The sequence below is a fragment of the Trichoderma asperellum genome, chromosome 2 (assembly GCF_020647865.1).
Source record: "Trichoderma asperellum chromosome 2, complete sequence".
Classification (NCBI taxonomy): domain Eukaryota; kingdom Fungi; phylum Ascomycota; class Sordariomycetes; order Hypocreales; family Hypocreaceae; genus Trichoderma; species Trichoderma asperellum.
The window spans coordinates 6,851,399-6,875,986 of record NC_089416.1 but is presented as its reverse complement, the minus strand read 5'-3'; the positions used below and the strand labels follow the sequence as shown (position 1 = coordinate 6,875,986).

The following is a 24,588-nucleotide window of genomic DNA, read 5'->3' as shown; positions in this document are numbered from 1 at the left end:
TGCCGATCTTAAATGCATCCAAGGGAGCTCCCTGCTTAATTCGGACAAGGATGCAAAAGACGCAACGTGCCAAAGATCGATAGTCTTGCAGTTATCGGCCACGTTGTAGAATTAATAATGTGGTGCTGTGTGATCTAAGGCTAGTGGCGGTCAATATACCTCAGACATGGTGTGCTGCAAACTCTACCATCGAAAAGTATATGATCTAATAGTTAGTCTAATTGCTACGAGAAAAATAGGAGTATTCTGCAGCAAAGGTCGGGAGTATCAATTAAATTTGTCCCTGTTCTTTCGATAGAACACATCTATCATCTCGCTTGCATGCCATAGACTCCCACATCTCATATCATATCATATCATGGCTAGCAATGAAGATTTGCAGAAAATTTGGGAGTGGAATGCTATCGTTCCAAGATCAATACAGATATGCATACACGATATTATTGCGAAGGTAGCTCGAGAGCAGCCAAATGAGCCAGCTATTTGTGCTTGGGATGGCGAATTGTCGTATAGGGAGCTGGATGAACTCTCAACAAACCTGTCATGCCAGTTAAACGCTCTCGGCCTTGGACATGGGATTGTTCCCCTCTGCTTTGAGAAATCAGTATGGATGCCGGTGGCCATGATTGCGGTTTTTAAGGCTGGAGGCGCATGCGTTGCCCTTGATGTTAATCTACCAGAGGAGAGGCTCCGAGGGATTGTCCAGCAAGTTCAGCCAAAGGTGATTCTTTCATCATTCGCAAACAGGAGTAAAGCGTCGAAAATAGCCAGAAATAACATCTCGCTCAAAGTTGTTGGCAAATCCAGCATTCTCGATGATGATCTTATACCAATGGATTTTGGAACGGTTAATAAGTCCATATTGCCGGCCGTGAATCCTTCGGATCTACTTTATGTAGTCTTTACGTCCGGCAGTACTGGGGTACCGAAAGGAGCAAAAATAAGCCATCAAAACTTTGCCAGCGCCTTACACTATCAGAGCGAAAAATTATGCTTCAGTTCGACAAGCCGAGTACTGGATTTCGCCTCCTATGCCTTTGATATAGCTTGGTTTAACGCCATCTTCACACTATGCTGTGGCGGCTGCCTATGTATAGGGTCACATGAAGCGATGCGCAATGACCCAGCGGCTTGTATACAACAGTATAGAGTCAACTTTGCCCATCTTACACCTTCTCTCACGCATATCGTTTCTTCACAGGCTTTATCTCAGCTAGATGTTCTAGTAACTAGCGGGGAGATTCTTACTGCCTCTCATGCTGAAAGGATTTCACTCCCTAAAAAAATTATTAACGCTTATGGCCCTTCCGAGTGCACTCCGCATGCTACCGCTTCAGTCATTGAACAGACAGAATTGATGTATCCGCCAATTGGCAGGGGCTATGGAGCGTGTACTTGGGTGGTAGACTTGGATGATGAGAGTCGTCTCGTGCCCATAGGAGAAGAAGGCGAGCTATGGCTTGAAGGCCCGCTCGTAGGCGATGGATATCTCAACGATGAAGAGAAGACTTCATCTGCCTTTGTGGTTGATCCTCCATGGCTTCTTAGTGGTGCGACAGCGAGGGACAGTCGGCATGGTCGTTTATATAAGACTGGAGATATTGTTCGGCAGAATGAAGATGGGACATTTATGTTTATCCGCAGAAAGGACGCCCAAGTAAAGATTAACGGTCAGCGGGTAGAGCTCGGTGAAGTGGAATATCATGTCAGACGCTTACTGCATGAAAGTTCTCAGCTGGTAGCGGAAGTGATAAAACCACGCAACGCCAGCAGTGCGGTTCTTGTCATATTTATCTGCATTGACGAATTTGATAACAAAGATAAAGATGCTTTGAAGGAATCGGTGGCGGCTCTAACGCAAGGAGTAGATGAACTTCTTGCCCAGGTGGTGCCATCCTACATGATACCCTCCGCGTACATTCCCATAAAGAATATTCCAATGACGGCAACGGGGAAAACAAATCGAAGAGTCTTACATGAAATTGGCGGCGATTTGACAACTCTTGAGCTAGCAGCGCTTGATCGCAAAAGACAGACCGAAACTCAGGCGCCCAAAACGGAAGCCGAAGAGAAGATGCAAAGTTGGTGGGCCACAGTATTGGGGATTGAGGCCTCGATGATTAGTCTCGATGATAATTTTCTCCATATCGGTGGCGATTCTATTCAAGCCATGAAGCTTGTTGGAATTGCACGCCAGCAGGGGTTGGCTCTAACTGTAGCCGATATTTTCGAACATCCTCGCCTATTCGCGCTTGCTCAGCTTTTGAACCATTCCAATCTTGTTTCTGCGTCGAGCAATGAGCTAGTAGCCCCATTTTCTCTCCTTGGATATGGGATAAGCATACAGGACGCCCGGCAGCAAGTCGCGTCCCAGTGTGACCTTGATGCTGCTCAAGTCCAAGACATCTTTCCCTGCACCCCACTACAGGAAGGGTTACTTGCCATGACAGTCAAGCGGCCAGGCGACTATATATCGGAAAGGAATTTTACGCTTCGGCCTGGAATAGATATAGAAAGGTTTAAAAGAGCCTGCGAAGATGTTGTCGCCAACCTCCCCATCCTTCGAATGCGAATCTGTGATTTGCCTGGCATAGGCCTCGTACAGGCGATTCTGAATGAAAAGTTATCATGGGAATCAACTGACAATGAGGATTCTAAAATGTCAGATAGATATATGGCGTTTGGCGATAAGCTAACTCGATTTAATTTGAGTGTTGATCGTGGCCTTGGAACCGTGTTTAAGTGGAAGATGCACCATGCACTTTATGATGGATGGTCGGTGCCTTTAATGTTAGATGCTATTGAAAAGGAGTACCAAGGAAGAAAAGTAGAAGGAGTGCCGTTTCAGCGATTCGTCAACTACATTCAAAATATTGACAAGAACGCAGCTTATGATCACTGGCACAAATACTACCAGCTGTCGCAAGCCACAATTTTCCCCGCAACCCCTTCGCCAGCAAATACACCGAATGCTGATGAAATGATCGAACATTGCTTCACAAATATAACCTGGGCGAAAACAAATATCACAGCATCTACCGTTATTCGCACGGCCTGGGCGATGCTCCAGGGAGCTTATACAGGTTCTAGCGATGTTGCTTTCGGTGCGACTGTCACCGGCCGGCAGGCAGCAGTTTTGGGTGTTGAGCAAATGGCAGCACCCGCTATCGCCACTATTCCTGTACGAGTCGCTTGGGAGTCAAATCAAACTCTCAATGAGCTATTGCAGCTGGTACAGAAACAGTCAATAGACAGCATCCCATACGAACAGATTGGCCTGCGGGAGATCCGCAAAGTTAGCCAAGAAGCAGAACACGGCTGTAACTTCCAAACTCTCCTCGTGGTGCAGCCACCTGGACTGGCGACAGATCAAAGTACAATTTTTGAACTAATATCCGAGCATATCGGCGCACTAAATGGCTTCAATACATATGCTTTACAACTCATATGCACTCTCTTAAAAGATAGCTTGCATGTGAGCATCAGCTTTGACTCGACTACTATTAGTAGGGCAGAGATAGAGAGAATTTTAAGCCAATTTGAGCACATAATAAGAATTATTTGCGACGAAAAAATACGAATGAAGAAGCTACATGAAATCAACCTCCTAAGCAATGAAGACTTGCAGGACATTTGGAATTGGAATGCAAGGTTGCCAGAAACGGTCGACGATCTGATTCACAAAATGATCGAAAAAATGGCGACCCAACAACCGAATTCGATAGCAATACGGGCATGGGATGGAGTGTTGACCTACGCGGAGCTTGACTGCGTTGCATCAAGATTTGCACGTCATCTTGCAAAGAAAGGCGTGCATGCAAACGTGCTCGTCCCTTTGTGTTTCGAAAAGTCCATGTGGACAGCAGTCTCAATGCTTTCCGTGATGAAGGCTGGCGCAGCTTCACTGCTTCTTGACATCAACCAGCCAGAAGAACGGCTGCGGGCGATAATACGGCAAATTAACCCGCACGTTATCCTCTCATCTGCCGATAACGAAGCTTTGGCCACTCGATTGAGCGATACTCCGGTCGAGATAGAAGTCGTAAGCAGAGCAGCGTTACACGCTGTGAGTGCTGATTCGCTCAATATTTCACAAGATAATACGGAAAATCTCACAGTGTCACATTCACCGTTGGACCTATTATATGTTGTCTTTACGTCTGGCAGCACTGGCACCCCCAAAGGGGTCAGGATTTCGCATCAGAACTTCTCCAGTGCTGTAAAGCACCAGCAGACTGAACTTGGCTTTAATTCGTGGAGTCGGGTGCTGGATTTTGCTTCTTACGCCTTTGATATGGCATGGTCGAATTTTATATTTACGTTGTGTACTGGCGGTTGTCTTTGCATAGGGTCGCAGAGCGAAATGAGAGACGACCTCGCAGGTTGCTTACGACGATATGATATTACTTTTATACAATTAACCCCATCGCTTGCCAGAACTATCGATCCTATCATACTTTCGCGCTTGGATGTTCTTCTTCTCGCTGGGGAAGGACTCTCCATGACGGACGTTAATCACGCCTCTGGCGTAAAAAAGCTTCTGAACGCGTACGGCCCTGCAGAATGTTCTGTATGTGGAACCGCATCAAATCTAAAAACTCATACAAGAGGTCCGCCGCCAATCGGAAAGGGTATTGGCCAGTGCACATGGATAGTAGATCCAGAAGACGAAACAAAACTTGTCCCTATTGGTGTCGAAGGTGAACTATGGTTAGAAGGCCCGCTAGTTGGTCAGGGCTATTTTCACAATGAAGAGCACACAGCGGCCGCGTTTGTTCAAGACCCCGCCTGGCTTCTAAAGGGATCGCCAGCTAAGCCTGGAAGAAAAGGACTTCTTTACAAGACGGGAGATCTCGTACGGTATACTGCTGATGGCGCGCTTATTTTTATTGGGCGCAAAGATAGCCAGGTCAAGATTAGAGGACAAAGAGTTGAGCTCGGCGAAGTGGAGTATCATATTAACAAGCTACTACCCAATGAATATGGTAGCATACAGATAAAGGCTGAGGTGGTTGTTCCTCTCGATGGAAATGGCGAGATAATGGTGTTGTTTGTCTGCGCTTCTGGCATCAAGGATAACGCATCCCACGACCAGCTAAAGCCCATCATCTCGAAAATCAAGAAAGAAGTCGATCAGCGCCTCGCTGAGATACTTCCGTCATATATGATCCCCTCCGCCTTTGTACCAATTACAATTTTACCTTTGACTACCACGGGAAAAATTGATAGGAAAGTTTTGAAGAGAATTGGTAGCGAGATGACTTTTAAAAAGTTATTAGAGTTCCAACCAAAGCAACAAGCTGAGAGAAAGCCGCCCGGTACAGAAGCTGAAGAGCTGATGTGTAACTTGTGGGCGACTGTTCTTGGTGTGAATCCTATAGAAATCAGCACCGAAGATAGCTTCCTACGCATTGGCGGCGACTCAATCCAGGCTATGAGACTAGTTGGCATGGCGAGAAGCCGGGGTTTATTATTCTCAGTCGAAGATGTCTTCAAACAGCCACGCCTTTGTGATCTTTCTAAAGTAGCAAAGCCCAACTTCAACAAAATTAAGTCTCCAGTTGACGGAGTCCGGCCATTTTCTCTACTACAGTCGGGAATTGATCTAAAAGGGACCATAAAGCTAGCGGCATCTCTCTGCGCTGTCCAGCCTGAACGAATACAAGACATCTTTCCGTGTTCGCCACTACAGGAAGGTTTGATAGCTATGACCGAGAAACAACCAGGACAATACATCTCAAGAAATGAATTCGAGCTCTCACAATGGATAGATCCAAGTACTATTAGAGCGGCATTTGAGGATATGGCTACAAATGTTTCCATCCTGCGAACTCGGATCGTGTACCTACCCGGTCAAGGGTTTGTTCAAGTTGTTGTGGACGAGCCAGCGCATTGGACGAAAGAGCACTCAGATGCTGACATGGGACTTGGTACAAGACTTAATACCATTAGTATTACCAAAAAGCACGACAGTAAAATAATCTTGACCTGGTTTATTCACCACGCCTTATACGACGGGTGGTCGTTTCACCTGCTGTTGGACACGCTTGAAGAATTGCTCTCACGAAATGAGCGGCGTCCTTGGCCACTTTCATTTCAGCCGTTCATTCGTCATATCCAGAACATTGATATTGCGGCATCTCAAAAGTACTGGCAAACACATTTCCAAGGATGCGAGGGAGCTGTATTTCCGGTATGTCCTTCTCCCTCGTATGCCCCTCGGGTGGACAGCACATTGGAATATGCAATCACGAATCTGGCATGGCCGTCAAACAATATCACACCTTCTACCATTATTCGCACCGCGTGGTCTCTTTTACAAGCAACGTATACAACAGTAGACGACGTCGTCTTTGGAGTAACGGTTGCGGGCAGGCAGGCTGCACTGATAGGAATTGAGAGAGTAGCTGGACCGACAATCGCAACTGTCCCAGTGCGGGTAGTACTAGATCCCAGTCTCCAAATTGAAGACCAGCTTCAAAGAATACAGATACAGGCCGTCGAATCAATGATGTACGAGCATTTTGGTCTTCAAGAGATTCGAAAACTTAGCCAAGAGGCAGAACTTGGTTGCAGCTTCCAGGCTTTACTCGTGATACAGCCAGCCGAGCTAACTACTCCTGGGAATACAATTTTCAAAGCTGTCACATCTAGGCCAAAAAATGAACTTAAAGACCAGGCAGATGTGTTCTCCACCTATGCTTTGGAGTTGGTCTTTGGACTTAAAGATTCAGGAGTCTCAATAGCCTTGAATTTCGATTCCGCAGTGATTGGAGCCGAACGAATACAGAAGATGGCTGAGCTATTTGAGCATTTTCTACGGATATTATGTTCTAAAAGCCAACGTCAAACAAAAATTGGCGATCTTGAAGTTGCCTGTAAGAAGGACCTCCAGGATATTTGGGCATGGAATAGCGCGGTCCCTGATACTGTGGAGATGTGTATACATAATATAATTGCAGAAACTACAATAAGGCAGCCATCTGCACCGGCAATATGCGCCTGGGATGGCGAGCTTTCATATAAAGATCTAGATGAGCTTTCGACACTTTTATCTAAACGACTGATACACCTTGGAGTTGGCCGGAATGTACCAGTGCCACTGCTCTTTGAGAAATCGATGTTCATGCCGCTTGCCATGTTATCTGTCATGAAATCCGGCGGCTGCTGTATTGCTATGGACATTAATCAGCCCGAAGAACGATTGAGGACTATTATAAGTCAAATTAAACCATCAATAATTCTCTCATCCACCCAAAACGAGGCAATGGCATCTCACTTTGGTGAAATGGCGCATATCGAAGTTGTGAGCAAGTCGGCGTTAGAGGCATTGAATGTCGATCGTATTGGAGCAGTGGTTCAGTCCCCTGAATTAACTGCAGACCCCTCTGACTTACTCTACATTGTTTTTACATCCGGCAGCACCGGCATCCCAAAGGGAGCACAAATCTCCCACCAGAATTTCGCTAGCGCTATTAAGCATCAGAGTCATCATCTTGGGTTCACTCCAGGCAGTAGGGTGCTTGATTTTGCATCTTACGCTTTTGACATGGCGTGGTCAAACTTCCTTTTCACTCTATGCATAGGAGGGTGTCTCTGCATTGGCTCTTACAATGAGATGCAAAATGACCTCGCAGGCTGTCTACAGCGGTATGACATCTCTTTTGCTCAGCTCACGCCGTCACTTGCTCGTACAATTGATGTGGAAGTTTTATCTGCCCTAGATACCCTAATTCTCGCTGGCGAAGGATTACAGGCTTCCGATATCGAGCGTTGCGCTAAAGTTAGGAATCTCGTCAATGCCTATGGTCCTGCAGAATGTAGCGTCTGCGCTACAGCGGCAAATCTTAGGCAGAATAATTCAGGCTTGCCGATAATTGGGAAAGGAGTTGGGCAGTGCACATGGATTGTTGATCCCAATGATCCAAGCCACCTTGTCCCTGTCGGTGTTGAGGGAGAGCTTTGGTTAGAAGGTCCGTTAGTGGGCCTTGGATATCTTGATGATGAGCGAACTGTAAATGCATTCGTCAATGATCCGCCATGGCTACTGAACGGAGCACCAGCGCACAGTGGCAGGAAAGGTCGCCTCTATAAAACAGGCGACTTGGTGCGATATAACTTTGACGGATCGTTGGTCTTCATCGGCCGTAAGGATTCGCAAGCCAAGATTCGTGGCCAACGGTTGGAGCTTGGTGAAGTTGAGGTTCATATCCAAAGGCACTTGCAAGAATATCATGATTTGCAAGTCGTAGCTGAGATTGTGACACCGCGCGGCGGCTCAAATCAGGTGCTGGTTGCCTTCCTGATGGCAGGAAATGAGAACGGAGAAGGTAAAGTCATCGGCGAAATAGCGAAATTACGAGGCGCTCTTAGCAACATAATTCCTTCGTACATGATCCCATCAGCGTTTATACCACTGGATATATTTCCAATGACTACAACTGGAAAGACAGACAGGAAAAGGATCCGCGAGATTGGAAGTAATCTAACAGTAGAAGAAATATTCTCATTTGGTCAACAAGCTCAGGAACAAAAACGGGAACCACGCACACTGACGGAAAGGAAAATGCAACATCTATGGGCCGAGGTACTTGAGATTAATAGTTCTCAGATCGGTATTGACGATAGCTTTCTTCGCCTCGGTGATTCGATTCAAGCTATCAAACTTGTCAGAGCAGCAAGAGATCAAAGCCTATCAATAACGGTTGCCGACATTTTCAAACATCCCCAACTATGGGAGCTTGCACAAGTAGCAACAACAGTGGAGCAAGCTGAGACAGAGGACCAAATAATGCCATTCTCCTTGCTCAACGCGGGGCTGAGCGAGGATGAAGTTCGACGCGCTGTGGCAGTACTATGCGGTCTTGAATCCGTTCAAATCCAAGACATTTTCCCTTGTACACCACTGCAAGAGGGCCTTCTAGCGTTAACTGAAAAGGAATTTGGTGATTATGTTTCCCAAAACGAATATATATTGCAACCAGGAACAGACATGGCCAGATTTAAAAAAGCATGCGAGACTGTTTTTGATGCATTTACTATTCTACGAACCCGCATCGTGGATTTGCCTGGTCAAGGGCTGGTACAAGTAATTGTCGACGAAACCATTCAGTGGCAGACTGATGAAGTAAAAAGCCCTGGGCTCGGAAGAAAGCTTACTCATTTTCTTCTAACTGTAGAAGAAGATTTTTGCATCCGCTTTTCGTGGGAGATTCATCATGCCCTTTATGATGGCTGGACATTTCCTATCTTGCTCAACGCTATCTCCAGCGCGTATGAGGGCAAAACGCAATTTTCGAACACCCCCTTTCAAGCATTTATCCGCCATCTCCAAAATACAGACAAAAGAGCAGCATGTAATTTCTGGCAAGCTCAGTTTAAAGGCTTTCATTCACCACCCTTTCCATCTCGCCCTTCCGTGCGGCAAGCTCGAGTTGCTGCTGTTATTGATCGAAAAATCATGGATGTCCAGTGGCCTGATACTGATATCACAGCGCCTACGGCTATTCGTGCGGCTTGGGCTCTCGTACAAAGTTCTTGCATTGGTTCAAACGACATATCATTCGGTACTATTGCTCTTGGTCGACAACTTCCAGTTCCTGGTATTGAGCAGATAGTAGGGCCAACCATTGCTACAGTTCCAGTACGAATACTCCTGAACCCCAGCGTACAGACAGTGGGTGAATTTCTACGCCAAGTACAACAGCAGGCAATAGATTCGCTGTCTTACGAACAAATCGGCCTCCAAGAAATTCGCCGAGTGAGTCAGGAATCAGAACATGCCTGCGACTTTGCCACTTTACTTGTTATCCAGCCAGAAAGTCAAAGCCAACTACCGATCAAGCTGTTTGAGACAATTCCGGATGATGAAGCTTGGTTGAAAAATCTCAGTACATATCCTCTGCTCATTATTTGTCAGCTTCAAGATCAAGGTGTTAATATACGCCTGAGCTTCGATTCAACGGTCGTGGGAACTGACCATGCGCAGAGGATAGCAGAGCAGTTTGAGCATGTCTTGCGGTTGGTATGCACTGAAGCGCAAACAAAATTGAAGCTCGATAGCATTGATCTTATAACACAACAAGATCTACAAGACGTCTGGAAATGGAACTCAACAGTTCCTGAGACGCTGGACGTATGTGTCTACGATCTTATAGCTGAAACAATAGCTGAACATCCCAACTCCTTGGCAGTCGATGCATGGGATGGAACACTAACATATAAAGAGCTTGACTACTTATCAAATCAGCTAGCAATTCAGCTCTTCCATGCTGGAATTGAACCAAATATGCCTGTGCCTCTACTGTTCGAGAAATCTATGTGGATGCCCGTGAGCATCCTTGGTGTTTTAAAGGCTGGGGCGACCTCAGTTGCATTGGACAACAGTCAGCCAGAAGAGAGACTGAAAGGTATTATCCGCCAAGTTCAGCCAAAAATTATTCTTTCTTCGGTTTCGAATGCTACACTAGCATCCCAGCTAGGGGAAAAGGCAATACAAGTAAATATCGTCTGCAAAGAGACGGTTGAACTTGTAGACCCTACTGCGGAAAGCACTGCAGAATTACAAGCTTTGAAAGATTTAAGGCGCCCCTTTCATTCCCTATACATAATATTTACTTCAGGTAGCACAGGCGTGCCTAAGGGAGCGAGAGTATCGCACAAAAGCTTTGCAAGCGCTATGAAACACCAAAAGAGAGTATTCAGTTTCAATGCAACAAGCCGTGTAATTGACTTTGCATCCTATGCCTTTGATATGTTATGGACAAACTACCTCTTTACTTTTCATGCTGGGGGATGCCTTTGTATTAGGCCAAAGAGCGAAATACAAAATGACTTGGCCGACTGCCTACAAAGGAACCGAATTTCGTACGTGTTTCTCACACCCTCCTTGGCGAGGACCATTGACCCAGCAGCCCTTTCCCAACTAGATGTCCTAGCCTTTGGGGGGGAAGGGCTGTTACTCTCTGACGTTACCCGTTGTGCCGGTGTAGGTAGAGTCGTGAATATCTACGGCCCTTCGGAGTGCACTCCCTGCAGCACAGCGGCTGTTATCACGGACTACAAAATGACACCGCAGATTGGCAAGGGACAGGGACAGTGTACTTGGATCGTCGATCCAGAAAGCGGCCAAAGATTAGTTCCTATTGGAGCTGAAGGAGAACTCTGGCTTGAAGGTCCTCTAGTTGGTCAAGGATATCTTGATAACAATCAAACGCTAGCCACATATGAGGAAGATCCAGCTTGGTTATTACGCGGGGCACCTGGTGTATCTGGTCGACGAGGACGGCTCTACAAGACCGGAGATCTAGTTCGCTACGATTCAGATGGTACGCTAATCTTTTGTGGCCGCAAAGATTCCCAAGTTAAGATAAGAGGCCAACGGGTCGAGCTCAGTGAAGTGGAATACCATGCGCAACAACAGCTTCCCCATAACAGTGAGGGCATACGCATGATTGCCGAAATAATAGTTCCCAGATGTAGTGACAATGCTTTGTTGGTCATGTTCATTTGCCTTCGAGGCTTTGATATGATGTTAGCAACAGATGAAAGGCTGAAAACCGAAGTCTCGGCTCTAGCAGGGTCGTTGCAAGAGCAGTTATCAAAGAAAATACCATCATACATGGTGCCGTCAGCTTTTATCCCCGTTCCAACGATGCCCATGACAGGAACTGGAAAGACAGATAGGAGGGCATTGCGAGAGATTGCTAGTAAGCTAACTCTTGAAGAGCTTGCGGCATTGCAACCACAAAGGCAGAAGTCGTACAGGGAGCCTCAATCGGCATCAGAAAAGAAGCTCCAAGCTCTATGGTCAATGATTCTTAGAATTGATGCAGCAAGTATTAGCGCGGACGATAGCTTTTTTAGAATCGGAGGAGACTCAATCCAAGCAATGCGACTTGTTGCAGCAGCTAGAGAACAAGGTTTGGCGTTGACGGTAGCGGATGTTTTTGACCAACCAGAGCTATCCAACTTGGCGCAATTGATGAAGGAACAGAGTGAAATCATAGCCACAGATGCTCCACCTTTCTCACTTCTTAGTGAAAGTGCCAATCGCTCCACACTGGTGCAGCAAGCGGCGTCTCTTTGTAAGGTGCAGACTACGCAGATTCAAGACATATTTCCGTGCACGCCGTTGCAAGAAGGGCTTCTAGCCATGACTGAGAAACGTTCTGGAGACTATATCTCGCGAAATGTTTATAAACTTGAGTCACGAATAGATACAGAAAGGTTTAAGAACGCTTGTGACCGTGTGGTAGATTCCTTACCGATCCTTCGAACGCGAATCATCAACCTACCGGGGGAAGGTCTTGTCCAGGTAGTAGTTGACGAACGCATAGAATGGAATTTGCAACAAGATCACATCGGACTTGGCACAAAACTCAATTCATTTGGATTACATTATGAAGATACAATTACAAAATTTTCATGGACAATACACCATGCTTTATACGACGGATGGTCATTCGCCATCATGTTGAATGCAATCAAAAAGGCTTATAACGGAGAACGCGACCTCACAATGGTCCCACTTCAGCGATATATTCAATACACCCAGGAGACGGATAGTGCTGCGGCAATCCACTTCTGGAGACGTCAGTTTGAGGAGTCTCGCCCGGCTATATTTCCTCATTTCTCATCCTTGGCACATATACCTCGCGCGGATACTGTCCTTCGGCACCAAATTGCACATCTTAGCTTTCTCAAAACAAATATCACAGCTTCCACTGTAATCAAGACTGCTTGGGCTTTAGTCCAGGGTATTTTCACCAATTCTGACGATGTCGTATTTGGTGCTACAGTAACAGGAAGGCAAATACCCGTTGCTGGCGTGGAACAAATTGCAGCTCCCCTCATCGCCACAGTCCCTGTGCGCGTTTTGCTGGATCCGAATGTCAATGTATCACGTCTGTTAGAAGAGGTTCAGCGACAGTCGATCGAGTCTGTACCATATGAGCACATTGGCCTTCAAGAGATACGTAAAGTCAGCCCAGAAGCACATCAAGGATGTAGCTTCCAAACGTTGCTCGTTATTCAGCCATCGGAAATAGAGAAGGTTCCAAATTCAATCTTCACGCCTGTTGACATGACCGAACAAGGGAGCAGTCAGGCTAGTGCATTTTCTACATATGCGTTAGAAATCGTTTGCGTCCCCCAGGATGATGGCCTTGCTATTCTATTAAGCTTTGATTCAAGAATAGTAAAAAAGCAAGAGGCTAAGCGAATAATGAATCAATTCGAGCACATATTACGCTTACTATGTACTTCAATCCTTCAGGAAATAACATTGAATGACATTCAAATTGCCACTGAACAGGACATTGAAGATATTTGGAACTGGAACGCTGTTGTTCCACCTTCAAATGAGACGTGTGTCCATGACCTATTGGCTCAAACGGCGCGTAAACAGACTAATGCGCCGGCCATACATGCATGGGATGGACAGCTTTCATATGGAGAGCTTGACCTGCTGTCATCGCGACTTGCTGCCCACCTGATGAAAGAAGGCGTTAGACCTGGTGTTGTAATCCCTCTTTGCTTCGAGAAATCTGTCCTCACGCCAGTTACTATGCTCGCAGTGATGAAGCTTGGCGGCGCTTCTGTTGCCTTGGATATCAATCAGCCAAAAGAACGACTACGAAGCATAGTACGGCAGATACAAGCCAAAGTTATTCTTGCATCTACTACAAATAAAGACATCGCTGTGGAACTAGCAGAACCATCTACCAGAGTACATATCATCAGCACAACATTCTTAAACGAGTTATTGGAAACTGAAACATTTCAGGTCCAGAGTTTAGAGCATGTGGCTATCCAGCCCTCTGACTTGCTATATGCTGTATTTACATCAGGCAGTACAGGTTTACCAAAAGGCGTCTTGATATCCCATCAGAATATTGCGTCCACAATAACAGAAGAAGTTAAGACACTCGGTTTCAAGCCTGGCAGCAGGGTACTTGATTTTGCCTCTTATGCTTTCGATATGTCTTGGTTTAACTTTATATTTACTCTATATAACGGTGGATGTCTCTGTATTGGCTCACAAGAGGAGATGTACAACGACCTTACTGCTTGCATTCAAAAATATAGAGTTAGCTACGTTCAGCTAACTCCATCTCTTGCACGGTCGGTTGACTTACAAAGCCTGACAAATCTGGATGTTTTAGCTCTAGCGGGAGAGGCTCTAAGTTCGACCGATGCCGAGTATTTCTCTTCACTTGGCAAAGTGCAGGTCGTGAATATTTACGGGCCTGCGGAATGTACTCCATGTAGTACTGTTGCACTTATCACTGCTGAAAACAAGACTGAGCCTCCAATTGGTAGGGGGCGCGGATTACGAACATGGGTTGTCGACCAAGAAACGGGAAGCCGCTTAGTGCCCATTGGTACTGAAGGAGAACTATGGCTGGAAGGTCCACTGGTAGGTTATGGATATTTTGATGACCAGAGGGGGCAGACCTCAGCTGCATTCGTTGAAGATCCCATGTGGCTACTGCAAGGATCAGGGAGAGTCCCCGGGAGGCGCGGTCGTCTGTATAAAACAAGGGATTTGGTGCGATACAACGCAAATGGAGAACTTGTTTTTGTTGGACGCAAAGACTCTCAGGCAAAAATTAGAGGCCAGCGCGTGGAACTTGCGGAGGTTGAGCACCATGTTAGAAAATTACTCCCAAGCGATGAAGATATTCATGTTATAGCTGAAGTGGTGACTCCCTATAATTCGGCCGGCCAGATATTGATTGCGTTCATCTATCTAAAATCTTCCAGCCAAGATAATGCAGACTTACCGACAACTTTAGCGAGTTTGGACAGTCGACTTGCTGATAAGATTCCATCCTATATGATCCCAGCTGCATTTATGCCACTTGCTGCTATTCCGATGACAGCAACTGGGAAGACTGATAGAAAGGCACTGCGTGAAATGGGTAATAGGCTGGCCATGGAAGACATTGCTGCATTACACATATCACAACAGCCGGAAGAGAAAAAAACACCACTCACTTCTGAAGAAAGATGTCTGCGCCAACTATGGGCATCGGTATTAAATATCGATTCTACTCTTATGGATGCAAACACCAGCTTTCTTCGTATTGGCGATTCGATCCAAGCTATGAGACTTGTGGCAATAGCAAGAGAACAGGGCATGCTCCTGACTGTCGCTGATATTTTTAAGCAGCCCCGGTTATGTGACCAAGCCAAGCAGTTGAAGTGGAATACCACAACCTCTGAGGAGGAAGTAATAGCTCCATTTTCTCTTCTCAAAGACGGAATCACGGCTGAATTTGCTCAACTACAAGCCGCATTGCTTTGTAACGTTTCAAGTAATCAGATTGAGGATGTATTACCATGCACTCCGCTTCAAGAAGGACTCTTGGCAATGACACAAAAGCGGAGTGGCAATTATATTGCACATATTGTATTTATTCTTCAGCCCCATGTAGATCTACAAAGATTTATGCGGGCTTGTGAAGATGTCTCAGCAGAAATGCCAATACTTCGCACGCGGGTTATTAACCTCCCTGGGCAGGGGCTTGTTCAGTCCATCGTCGACGAGCCAATCCCATGGCAAGGTGAGAACAGTTCAGACGATTGTCTTAACCCATCTGCTTCAGTCATTATGGGACTAGGAACAAGACTTAGCCGATTCGAATTGTCTAGAGATGACAAACATGGAGTTCTCTTTTCGTGGACCATACATCACGCACTATACGACAACTTCCTTGTTTCAATGGTGCTCGACTCAATCGACAAGGCATATCTCGATGCGCAAAGAGCACAATATGTTCCATTCCAGAAATTCATCTCCCATGTTCATGATATAAATGCATCAGCTGCTATCAATTTTTGGAAAGGCTACTTTGATGGATCCCAAGCAGATGTATTTCCTCAACTGCCCTTGCCAGGATATTCTCCTTCGACGGATAAAGTACTTAACGCAATAATCACCAATATCACGTGGCCAAATACAGATGTAACGCCAGCCACAGTTATTCGGACTGCGTGGGCACTATTGCAAGCATTGTATACGAGCTCAAATGACGTCGTATTTGGCTGTACTGTCACTGGCCGACAAGCCGCAATACCAGGAGCGGAACATATTGCTGGTCCAACCGTAGCTACAGTGCCAGTCCGGATAAAGTTTCCAGAGGAATCAGATATAACTATGGAAGAGTTGCAGACGCAAATACAACAACAAAGTATAGACTCGATACCTTTTGAGCAAATGGGCCTTCAAAATATCCGCAAAATAAACGAAGATGCAGAGCGCAGCTGCCAGTTTCAGACTTTGCTCGTAGTACAACCAGAAAATTTAGACGGGCAATCCAGCATCTTCAGACCTCTTGAAAATCCTCAGACCCAGCAAGAAGTCAGTGTGTCATCCACCTATGCTCTAGAGGTTGTCTGTGATTTCAATCCTCACAGACTATCTCTAAAGCTCATTTATGATTCAAACGTGATAGGCACCGGGAAGATTACAAGAATGCAAGACCAGTTTGAGCATATCCTCCGACTTTTGTGCGAGGAAACCCATCAAAAAACTTTGCTTCGGAATTTGAGCTTAATCAACCAAAGCGATCTAGAAACTATTTGGAACTGGAACGCATCTGTACCCGAATCAATCAAAGTCTGTATACATGACATAATTTCAGATATAGCACAAAAGCAGCCATATGCGCCAGCAATATGTGCTTGGGATGGTGAACTTACCTATATGGAATTGGAGTCATTGGCATACAGTCTGTCCCTCCGCTTAACAATAATGGGCATCGGGCCGAATGTGATAGTGCCTCTTTGTTTTGAAAAGTCAATGTTGACAGCAGTTGTTGCATATGCTGTATGGAAAACGGGCGCAGCATGCTTCTTGGTAGATATCAACCAGCCAGAAGACCGGCTCCAATCTATTATACAACAGATACAGCCAAAGGCAATACTCTCATCGACTGCGAATAAAGCGCTGGCCTACCGACTGCAGGAAGCTGCTGCTGGAATGCAACTATTAGATGTCACAAGATACTTTGATGACATCCTTAGTAACGACATTTTCACAAATGATATTCAACTGCCGCAGGCAGCAGCGAAAGCAAAACCAACAGATCTACTCTATGTTGTATTTACCTCTGGCAGTACCGGGACACCCAAGGGAGCTACAGTGTCGCACCAAAATTTCGCTAGTGCAATACGGCATCAGACTGATCGCCTAGGATTTAGCCCGATGAGCCGGGTACTGGATTTTGCGTCTTATTCGTTCGACATGTCATGGTCTTGCATACTGTTCGCTCTTTGCAATGGAGGCTGTCTTTGTGTAGGCTCTCAAGCAGAAATGCGAAACGATTTAATAGGCTGTTTCCGTCGATATGAAATTTCACACGTTTCATTGACGCCTTCCGTTGCTCGCACTATAGACCCAACAGCGATTTCAGGACTAGAGGTTTTGCTATTAGCTGGTGAAGCAATGTCCCCAGCCGATATCAGCCGCTTTGAGGGAATACCCAAACTATTGAATGCATATGGACCCTCAGAGTGTTCTATTTGTGCGACAGCAGCCGTTGTCGATCTGGTTGTTCCAGGCTCCGCCGTTTCAATTGGAAAAGGCATCGGGCAAAACACTTGGGTAGTCGATCCCAGCAACGGCAACTACCTTGTTCCTCTTGGAGTCGAAGGAGAGTTATGGTTGGAGGGTCCGTTGGTTGGTCAAGGATACCTCAATGATGAGGAACGCACTTCGGCTGCGTTTATTCATGATCCACCTTGGTTACTCAAAGGGCTACCAGAATTGGGAATATCTGGTAGAAGGGGGCGTCTTTACAAGACAGGAGATATAGTACGCTATCAGCCAGATGGTACTCTAACTTTTGTTGGTCGTAAGGACTCACAAGCAAAAATTCATGGCCAGCGACTGGAACTTGGTGAGGTTGAGTATCACGTCCAACAACTGCTTCCTAAAGATCAAGACGTGAGAGTTGTCGCTGAGATAATAAATCCACGTAAAGGCAGCGCTATATTAGCGATATTTATCAGCATCCCGGATATCGATCAACCGCAAGCACGAGCTGCCGATATAGCAGGCAAAACAAGGCAGAGGTTGGCTAAACTGGTTCCGTCATATATGATCCCTTCGGTCTTTATACCTATTGCTGTAATCCCCACAACAGCAACAGGGAAAATAGATCGCAAGGCGCTCAAAACAATCGGCGGCGCTCTCACAACGGAAGAGCTGGCAGCACTTGACCCGAAGAGGAGCCAACAGCAGCGCTTGCCTACCACAGCCGCAGAAAAGCAAATGCAAAATCTATGGGCATCAATTCTAGATATTGATGCCTCCGAAATATACCTCGATGACAACTTTTATACAGTCGGCGGCGATTCTATCCAGGCAATGAGACTGGTGGTCGCAGCGCGAGAACAGGGTCTGTCGCTTACAATTGCAGACATCTTGACGTCATCAAGCCTCTCTGAGCTTATCCGTTTAGAAAGTTCGGATGAAGAGGATGATCAAAGTGTTGCTGATGATACCGCCTCATTGCCGTTTTCTCTTCTTGGCGACGGCAGCCCACTTTCTATCAGTGCCGTACTAGAAACTGTTCCGAAACTTTTAGACCCTGATATTATGTCGTTTACTGATGTATATCCCGTCACTACTATTCAAGCCGACTTTATTGAGATGGCAATGCGAAAAAATCCTCTGAGCTGTGCAGCGATGTATTTTGATTTCCCCAGCGATATGACGGATGTCGAGCTAGTCACAGCGTGTTCAATACTGTGGGACAAGTTCGATATTCTCCGCGCCATTTTTATCCGGCACGAGGGCGCTTTCTTCCACGTTATTTCGGATGCGATAGAAGTTCCTGTTTGTATCCATCCAATAGAGGGAGACCTTGAATCTTCACAGCTTCATTCAAGGATACTCGCGCAGCCATTACAGCTCGGAAGACCTTTCACTATGTTTCATGTTCAGAGATCAGCTAAAGGACCCGTACGACTGACAATAAGAATAGCCCACGCACAATACGATGGACTAAGTCTTGGTCCACTGCTAGCCACCCTTTCAGCTCTCTTGTCTCATCAACTGCCGCCGTCAGTTCCACAATTTTCGCGATATATCAGGCATATCCAGCACTTGGAAGAGAAGTCTTTCCCATTTTGGAGAAGCTTTCTGGAAAAATCACAGCCATTGCAAATGCCCACGCCCCGTAATTTAGAACACTCCACGGGAAAGGTGCTGCGGCTGAGCAGGACTATCCCAGCACCAAGGAGAATTGATCGTACGACTTCCGCCACGGTATTCATCGCTGCATGTGCTCATGCGCTAGCTAAATTTACACACTCAACGGATCTGATATTTGGGCTTATTGTTTCAGGTCGCTCATCTCTCAGCGCAAAGCTAAAAGATGTTATGGGGCCATGCTTGAACATAGTTCCCATTAGGGCAAAGATCCAGCAAGAGACATTGCTGAAAGATATCATCAGCCGGATTCAGAGCCAACGCCACAGTAGTGCTGCATATGAAGCTGCAGGGTGTAAAAATCTTCTACAGAACTGCACAGATTGGCCTCCAAGCTTACGGCGGTACAACTGCATTGTTCAGTTTCAGAATATCGATGAAAGCCCTGCTCTTTTCTCTGGTCACGGACCGCAGCTCAATATCGTTGCCAAGCCTGGCCTGGTGCAAACCAATGATATATTTATCATTGTCAAGCCTACAAGATATCACTGGTATCTCGAAATTTCTGGGTCGGATTCTTATGACTTGAAACAGCTTAGAGAGTTTCTTGACGGAGTTTGTACATCGATATTGAGGATCTAATATATAAGATCACTTTCAAATTCGTAGTGGGTAGTACTTTTTAGTTTCTGGGAGTGTCATCAATGATTGAGGTATAGAGTATAGTTCCATAGATTACATGTGAGGATGCAGATTCTCAAGCGTGTCATTAATAGTCCAAGAATTTGCTTGGTGTTCCATTACGATATTTCGGCATCTGACGACTGGATCTACAAACCAGATAATGCGTCTCTAAGCTCCAATATAAGACTATAGGCCTATGCACAATAAGACAAATGGATTATGACATATGAAGTGTATCACTTGGCAAAGCCGCTTAGGACTTGAAATCGTCAAAATATATAGCCGGGGCTCATATAGCCTGAGGGTATACAGCCGCGACAAATCACCGTACAGGCTGGCACAATACAGGCTACCGCTATACAGCCTAAGGATTACAGGCTAAGATGTATTTACATAGAGACCCTAAGCAAAATGGGTTATAACTGAATAAATATTGCGGAGAAGTAACATACGATGTATACCTTATATAGGTATTTTAAATTTTCCTTTTTGTTTTCATTTAAATTTAAGATAATGAGAAGAAGCTGCTCACTCCATGGTCAAATGGATACGCTTTAATACCTACATCATACTTCAATACTCCGTAAATCCATTTCTGCATTAGATGAGAATGGGCCAATATAACTTATGATTCAGAGACTAGCGGTGAAATACCCTTACACCGCTAATATCTCCAGTAGATAATATTACCACTTTTGATAAGCGCAATTATAACATTACAGTACGTTATCCCTAGTAGTTACTCTATGTATATAGCGAAGGTTGGTAGTTCCATTTATTCTAGCAGCTCACAAAACCTACGTTTATGTGGAACAAGAAAGTGTTAGAGATTATTACCATTTTCAATTATATATGAATATAAAGGATGCAAGTAGTTTTGAGTATATTGCAGCCGGAATATTATGCTATATATAAATTACCGCTCGGAGCCAGCACACTCGGGAAATTAGAAAAGGGGTGGTGTACATAGCCCCTCCATCGGTCTATATAAACTGTTGAGCGGCCTTTTGTTAATGTTGCCTGTTTCAAATGTTGCAAGACCATACGCTCTATTAATGCATTCTGCCTCTGTATTGACGTTTAGTTTCAGGTATTGAATATGAAGGCCTCTCTGTTTGTCAGCTCCATTATCGCGAGCTCTGCCACCGCATATAAAGCTACCACCACCGCAAGTACACTTTTATATGTGTCACCTCTAACAACAACTAACTGGGAGTCTAGCGCTATTTTGACGGGCAGGAGGGTGCATGCGGCTGCGGCGCTGCTAATGGCGCCAATTTTCCCTGGCAGGTGAGATATCGCCCTATCTAGGCCAACAATCCTGCCATTGTGTTTCTAATTTGCGCTCTGTCGGTAGCTTGGCATTAGCAGCGGAGTCTACACAGCTGCCGGCTCCCAGGCTCTCTACGACACGGCTGGTGCTTCGTGGTGTGGCGCGGGCTGCGGTAAATGCTATAACTTGACCTCAACAGGAGAGGCGCCTTGCTCCTCCTGCGGTACGGGTGGCGTTGCGGGCCAGAGCATCATTGTAATGGTTACAAACCTGTGTCCCAACAATGGAAACGCGCAATGGTGCCCAACAGTCGGAGGCACCAACCAATACGGCTATAGCTACCATTTCGACATTATGGCACAGAATGAAATTTTTGGCGATAATGTGGTTGTTGACTTCGAGCCAGTCGCTTGCCCAGGCCAGGCCACCTCTGACTGGGAAACTTGCCTCTGCGTCGGGATGCAAGAGACGGATCCCACACCTGTCGGCCTAGGCGACTCTGGCACGGCTCCGCCGCCTGGCAGCAGCTCAACTCGGCCATCATCAACAACAACATCGACAGCGCCATCCGGGAGTGGGACACAATCGCTCTATGGCCAGTGTGGAGGCATTGGATGGACAGGCCCTACAGCTTGTCAACCCCCGGCCACCTGCAAAAAGCAAAATGACTATTACTCCCAGTGCCTTAGTTGAGTAAACACGGGGACGAACTGTTAGCATTCTAATAGCTATGTGCATATATATCAATCTGAGTATATACCTACTGGATAATGTAAATGATAAATATAAATAATATATTTGTATTCCGCTAGCCTACCTTCATACCGTAAAGTTCAAGCCTTGGTTGAAATAGTTTTGATAACTTCTAGCGTACAATGCTCCTTTCTTGCACGCTGCCCATGCAATACTCGCGTGCAAGACTGTTTGCGATTGCTCTCCCCCATGTGCATCGATGCAAAGGGCAGTGGCTAGATGTACTCAACGTGTCTTCTAGGCCCTTTTACCATAAATTGACTCCCAGTTAATGTTTTTGTGGCAATATATATATATACACCTTATATATAAATGCAAGTTGCGGCTGTTTAAAAATGGATGACGTGAGGAGAATGATGTATGCAACAGAAATGAACTGTGACTTTCACGAGCGAGAGGAGCAAAGCCATGCGCAGTATTTTTTGCGACAGACAGTTTTAGCATAGAATCTTTTAATACCTACGTACTATTGTATGTAGATCTGATCGTATAATTCTCAAAAATATTCCGACCCAAGGTTCCTAATATGGCATAATGTATAAAAGGTTGGTCAAGCTATTGTTGTATGCAGAGAGCCCTAGTATCGTGGTTGATCTGCCGATTAGCGCAGCCTACCTACGATTTTGGGATTTCAAAGTGAGATACTACTGGCTTATTCTACACTTTTTTTTTTTTAATAAAAAAAACAGATGCCCACCCTCGTACGAGTTATATAGTTTGAGAATCTAAATAGAACACAAAAAGTAGAAGGGTCGTAGGGCATGGTGAAAGTCGCTGAAATACACCAAGTGCGTAGTTCTGACAATACTTGATCAAACATTCAACTAATCGAAAAAATTTCAAATTATAATATCAGTCTAAATTGTTAATTGATTGATCAGTGGAGAAAGCATTAATCATCATGTTTTGACAGCTATTGGGGAACTAAAACCTAGACACGCGTTAAACCATCGGAGCAAGAACTTCCATCATGGCCATATCGTGTGTGCGTAATAAATGTTCCAATAGATCTTTGTTGTCTCTCGAGGTCGTCTACCCATAATTATTTCTGCTCATATGATGCTGCTTATCCATCGCCCTTCTGAAGGTAGACCGACGGGACTTCTCCGCTACAAATCCAGCAATCACTCGTTTCAATTCGCGTATTTTATTTATCAGTTATAATGACTGTGAATCACTAAGCCTTCTCTTCATCTAGACTTGTAGATAATCTTTGCATCCCAACTTCCACCCAACCTAAAGCCTCGCTTACACAGCTCCGCGCTGAGTTGCGAGCCACAGCACTTTATTTTATCCCGGCGTATACGTCAAGAGCATCGTGTAGCTGCCCAAATACACTACCATGCCAACACCGCACCTCTTCCCACTCTTGCTTGGGCAAAGTCACCTGAGCCATCCGCAGCCAGGCGCCGACGATAAAGTCTGCGTAACTGGCCTTTTGCCCTAGTAGAAAAGGGCCGTCGCTATTTTGGAGGAACAGTTTGGCCAGATCGCCCAGCGTACTCTGAAATGATTCCATGAGCTTCTCACGCGCCTCTCTAGTCAAAATAAAGTCATCCCAACTGCTGACGCCGGCACGACGGACGAATTCGGCCTTGGTTTGGTCAATTGTAGCCGGATCAAGCGGTATACCTTCGACCATTAGCTGGACGTGGGCGCTGAATGCCGCGTCAATGTTCGTATTGAATCGGGCATACTCGGGAAAACCTCCGTCATCGCGCTTCGACAGTGGTATGGGGATTTCGTAACTCGACACAAAGGTGTAATCAAGAGTCTGGGCAGGAAATAAGTCGCCGCCGCCCGAGTCAGGATATGTGCGCTGCAGATAGACGGCGATATCAAATGAGTCACCGACTGTGACATTCGTCGCAGTATCTTGAATTACGGGAAGAGTATAGAAGTCGGAACCGTTGGCAAACTTGCGAGAGGCGGGTTGACCAAGGCCCTGACGCACTTTGGAGATGTCAGGCATACCCACCCACGATGTTGAGTACTGGACGCCCTTGAAATTGAGCGCTAATCGGGTCTTCCATGGGTTTGGAGAACAGCACGACTCCGATACGGGGGGCTTGTGAGCGATATCGTAGAAGACAATGGAGGCCATGGCGTGGTTGCTACGACGATATGTATCCTTGGCGGATGGGTGTGTTCGGAGAAATATTGCGAGGTTAACTATGGTGAGGCAAGAAAATGGCCGCTAAATGATAGAATCCGCGCCTAATTGGGCTATGAGAACGTGGCCACCACAAGATGAAATGATTTCTTGAACGTCTGCATTGCCGTGGGAAACTTTTACGCAGCACATATATATATGTGCACACGGCTGCCAATATATGTGTCTAAGTGCTCGGGCCATCAGTGGCACCAGGCTAAAGAACCCGGCTGAAGGATCGCCTGAGAAAGTCTTTGCCCCACTGAAGCAATGTACAAGTAGTACTGCTGATGCTGCTGCTACGATTAGGTACCTGGACATGCATCTACATATATGCCATCCAAGATGCACCGGCGTTCCTATTGCGAGCTGACGTCCAATCGCCGACGCCGAAGAGAGGTCTCAGCAGAAAGACTGTTGCCTCGCCATTCCTTCTCCCCTTTCTACGCCACTGGCGCCAAATCCTGGTGCACCATGAGGTGCTCGCATCTTCGTAGGCCGGCACTGCAGACGACTGACCCGCCAAGGGAGCCAGCATGGATCAATCCATTCCATGATATTTCC

General features: G+C 45.9%; 4 protein-coding genes across 4 annotated transcripts; 3 read left to right on the top strand and 1 right to left on the bottom strand.

Moving 5' to 3' along the window:
- Nucleotides 1-358: 358 nt before the first annotated feature.
- Nucleotides 359-10,253, top strand: TrAFT101_004574 (NRPS; the record flags this gene model as incomplete). The annotated part of the gene is made up of 2 exons (XM_066127218.1): nucleotides 359-10,135; nucleotides 10,227-10,253. The coding sequence occupies 2 exons, from the start codon at nucleotides 359-361 to the stop codon at nucleotides 10,251-10,253; spliced, it is 9,804 nt and encodes a 3,267-aa protein (XP_065983327.1).
- Nucleotides 10,254-11,065: 812 nt separating this feature from the next.
- Nucleotides 11,066-19,928, top strand: TrAFT101_004573 (NRPS; the record flags this gene model as incomplete). The annotated part of the gene is made up of 1 exon (XM_066127217.1): nucleotides 11,066-19,928. One exon carries the CDS (start codon nucleotides 11,066-11,068, stop codon nucleotides 19,802-19,804), a length of 8,739 nt encoding a protein of 2,912 aa, XP_065983326.1. The 3' UTR covers nucleotides 19,805-19,928.
- Nucleotides 19,929-20,807: 879 nt separating this feature from the next.
- Nucleotides 20,808-21,931, top strand: EGL5 (Endoglucanase-5). The gene is made up of 3 exons (XM_066127216.1): nucleotides 20,808-21,014; nucleotides 21,068-21,136; nucleotides 21,204-21,931. Exons 1-3 carry the CDS (start codon nucleotides 20,946-20,948, stop codon nucleotides 21,810-21,812), a joined length of 747 nt encoding a protein of 248 aa, XP_065983325.1. The 5' UTR covers nucleotides 20,808-20,945; the 3' UTR covers nucleotides 21,813-21,931.
- A 798-nt stretch (nucleotides 21,932-22,729) lies between these two features.
- TrAFT101_004571 (uncharacterized protein) lies at nucleotides 22,730-24,149 on the bottom strand. Its single transcript, XM_024902210.2, has one exon. It carries the CDS (start codon nucleotides 23,974-23,976, stop codon nucleotides 23,158-23,160), a length of 819 nt encoding a protein of 272 aa, XP_024765621.1. The 5' UTR covers nucleotides 23,977-24,149; the 3' UTR covers nucleotides 22,730-23,157.
- Between the last annotated feature and the right edge of the window lie 439 nt (nucleotides 24,150-24,588).

What these genes read in the sequence shown, in the direction of transcription:
- TrAFT101_004571 (XM_024902210.2), bottom strand. Translation starts at nt 23,976, where the DNA reads ATGGCCTCCATTGTCTTCTACGATATCGCTCACAAGCCCCCCGTATCG.
- EGL5 (XM_066127216.1), top strand. Translation starts at nt 20,946, where the DNA reads ATGAAGGCCTCTCTGTTTGTCAGCTCCATTATCGCGAGCTCTGCCACC. An exon ending in CATATAAAGCTACCACCACC is followed by an intron (nt 21,015 to 21,067) that starts GCAAGTACACTT and finishes CTGGGAGTCTAG; the next exon opens with CGCTATTTTGACGGGCAGGA. An exon ending in GCGCCAATTTTCCCTGGCAG is followed by an intron (nt 21,137 to 21,203) that starts GTGAGATATCGC and finishes CTCTGTCGGTAG; the next exon opens with CTTGGCATTAGCAGCGGAGT.